The sequence below is a fragment of the Penaeus japonicus genome, unplaced genomic scaffold (assembly GCF_977035675.1).
Source record: "Penaeus japonicus unplaced genomic scaffold, GWHDUDI00000001_assembly GWHDUDI00000018, whole genome shotgun sequence".
NCBI lineage: Eukaryota > Metazoa > Arthropoda > Malacostraca > Decapoda > Penaeidae > Penaeus > Penaeus japonicus.
Window position 1 is genome coordinate 25,162,281 of NW_028234420.1, and position 2,500 is coordinate 25,164,780.

Below are 2,500 nucleotides of genomic sequence, written 5' to 3' on the forward strand. Positions count from 1 at the left end.
GAAATGGGGATCTGAAGACATTTTAGATGATTCGGAAGTGAAGTTACGTAATGTGATTGTAGTGGTTTGGGTGAAAGACGGCGCTGTAAAAGGTTTTAGTATTTGGATGTTTGTGGTTATTGGTTGACGCACTGAGAGAACCTGAGGTAGTAGTACTAGTCGTAAGAATAGCGGTGGTGGTGGTGGGGTAATAAAAGTAGTAGTAATAGAAGAAGTAGTAGCACTACCAGTAGCAGTATTAGTAGTTGTAGTAGTATAAGTAGTAGCAGTAGTGGTAGTATAAGTATAAGTAGTATTAGTAGTAGCAGCAGCAGCAGTAGTAGTAGTAGTAGTAGTAGTAGTAGTAGTAGTAGTAGTAGTAGTAGTAGTAGTAGCAGCAGCAGCAGCAGCAGCAGCAGTAGTAGTAGTAGTAGTAGTAGTAGTAGTAGTAGTAGTAGTAGTAGTAGTAGTAGTAGCAGCAGCAGCAGCAGTAGTAGTAACAGTAGTAGTGGTAATGGTGGTGATGGTAGCTGCAGCAGCAGTAGCAGCAGCGGCGGCAACAGGAGTAATCTGCTGTCTATGCAATGAGACAGATATTCGGCGAGGATGAGAGTGGAACAGTATAAAGCCGGTGATTCATAATATCCGAATCAAATGTTCCATTAGTAATGTCGAAATGCAGAGGCTTAAATCATGTCGACCGAATGAAGAGCACAGGTCATCCAGTAGCCATAACAGTATACTGGAGGTGTCGGTTCTCTGTAAATATCAGTAATGACAAACGAACGTCAAAAAATGAGGGATCAATAAAAAATATAAAACTGTTAAACAGACTTGATGACACAACTTGGTTCTCAGATTGGATGATCTCCAAACGCCGAAGCATCCTGCCTTGTTGTATAGCCAAGAAACTACATTCGTGTCCTACAAACGTTTACAGGCATCGAAATGTACATAACAACTAATGGTCACATTCATCCGAGAGCTGCCCTGAATCCCGAAAATTCAAAAGTGAGTACGTTATACACAAAAGAACGAAAAACATTCTCAAGCATAGCACTAACAGACCCCCATGATCCATGGACTCGAACTTGAGTGCTGAGAGCAGTCTCGGACACAGGCAGTGGTTTCAACAGCAGAGGAATGCAAAAGGGGATATATTCATCCCTGCTCTCTCAACCAAAACAAATGTAATGTCCCTGGGAGAAGAAGAAAAGAACTACCGCTCCCCTGGGAGGGATGGCCATCACACAAGCCCGATGAATCCGGGTCAGAGTTGCAGAGGAGTGCAAGGTAAGACAAGTGGAAAACTTGGGGCGATTTTACGTCGTCTATCCCTCGAATTACGACAAAAGATGGCACGTGAAACGGGAGCATCGACCAGCATGGACTCAGTCTTAACAAAGAGGAATTCGCTGATGCTACAGCCCTCTGGTATGGGTGGTCAGTGGAAGGTTGCCAAGTAAGTGCTTGTGTGGATCTTCTGTTGATGTTGGGCACGCAATTAAGTCTAAGACAGGCAAAATCCTCTTAGAGATCCGACTTTACAGCAGAGCCAGCTCCATTACCACGAGAGGGCAAAGAAGTGACCTCCTTACTTGGGCGATTCTGGACATGTCAATCAAATTCTGTAGCTATACGTCATCGGAACTTTCTATGAAAGAGCAGCTCGTGTGGGAAATGAAAGCGAAAAAAATAAAAGTAATCAGAGTGAATTCTCAGGGAACCTTACAGAGTTTTCACGCCATTAGTTTTCATAAATCCATTAGGAATAATTACTTGGATGAGACGTAGTCGTTTTCGGCTTTTCTATTTGCTCTACTGTGTCATCAAACTTATAACTACCCCTCTAATAATAACATCAATAACAATAATAATGCAAATAAAATAACGGTGATATTAATATGAATAACAATGAAAAAACAACAACAAAAAAGCATCAATACCTATACAATCACAATATCATCAATACCAATGATAACAAATTAATTGCATAAACAAACGCAATCCAGAAATGCAACATAAAAAAGGAAAACAAACAAACGGGCCATGGCAACACTCACACTTGTGCATTCTAATGTAGTTGGCGGCAAGTCGGAGGACGGAAGTCTTGTCCACTCTCTTGTTGGCGCCGGAACCGAGCGGAACGATCCCCGCCAGTTCCGTTACGTAATTGTTGAGCTTGTCGCGCCGCATCTTCTCCGCCAGGTTCCGCATCTCCCGCGAGGAGCTGTGAAAAAGGAGAGGGCCATGAGGGGAAGAAGGGACGTGGTTGTCTACATGTGGACATGAAGGGCGGTAGCGGTTCGACTCCAGGTCAGGGAGGCATGTCACACACACATGTTTGTATATATGTATGGATATGTATGTATGTATGTATGTATGTATGTATGTATGTATGTATGTATGTATATATATATATATATATATATATATATATATATATATATATATATATGTATATATATATGTATATATATACATATATATATATATGTGTATGTATATATATATAGATATA

General features: G+C 41.2%; 1 protein-coding gene across 1 annotated transcript in view; it reads right to left on the reverse strand.

Annotated features, from left to right (window-relative positions):
* LOC122247351 (uncharacterized) overlaps positions 1 to 2,500 on the reverse strand; it is a 134,049-nt gene that overhangs the window by 34,000 nt on the left and 97,549 nt on the right. The window contains exon 2 of the mRNA XM_086546804.1: positions 2,043 to 2,209. Within this exon, the coding sequence (XP_086402930.1) occupies positions 2,043 to 2,209 (167 nt within the window). The remainder of the gene's footprint in view (positions 1 to 2,042; positions 2,210 to 2,500) is intronic.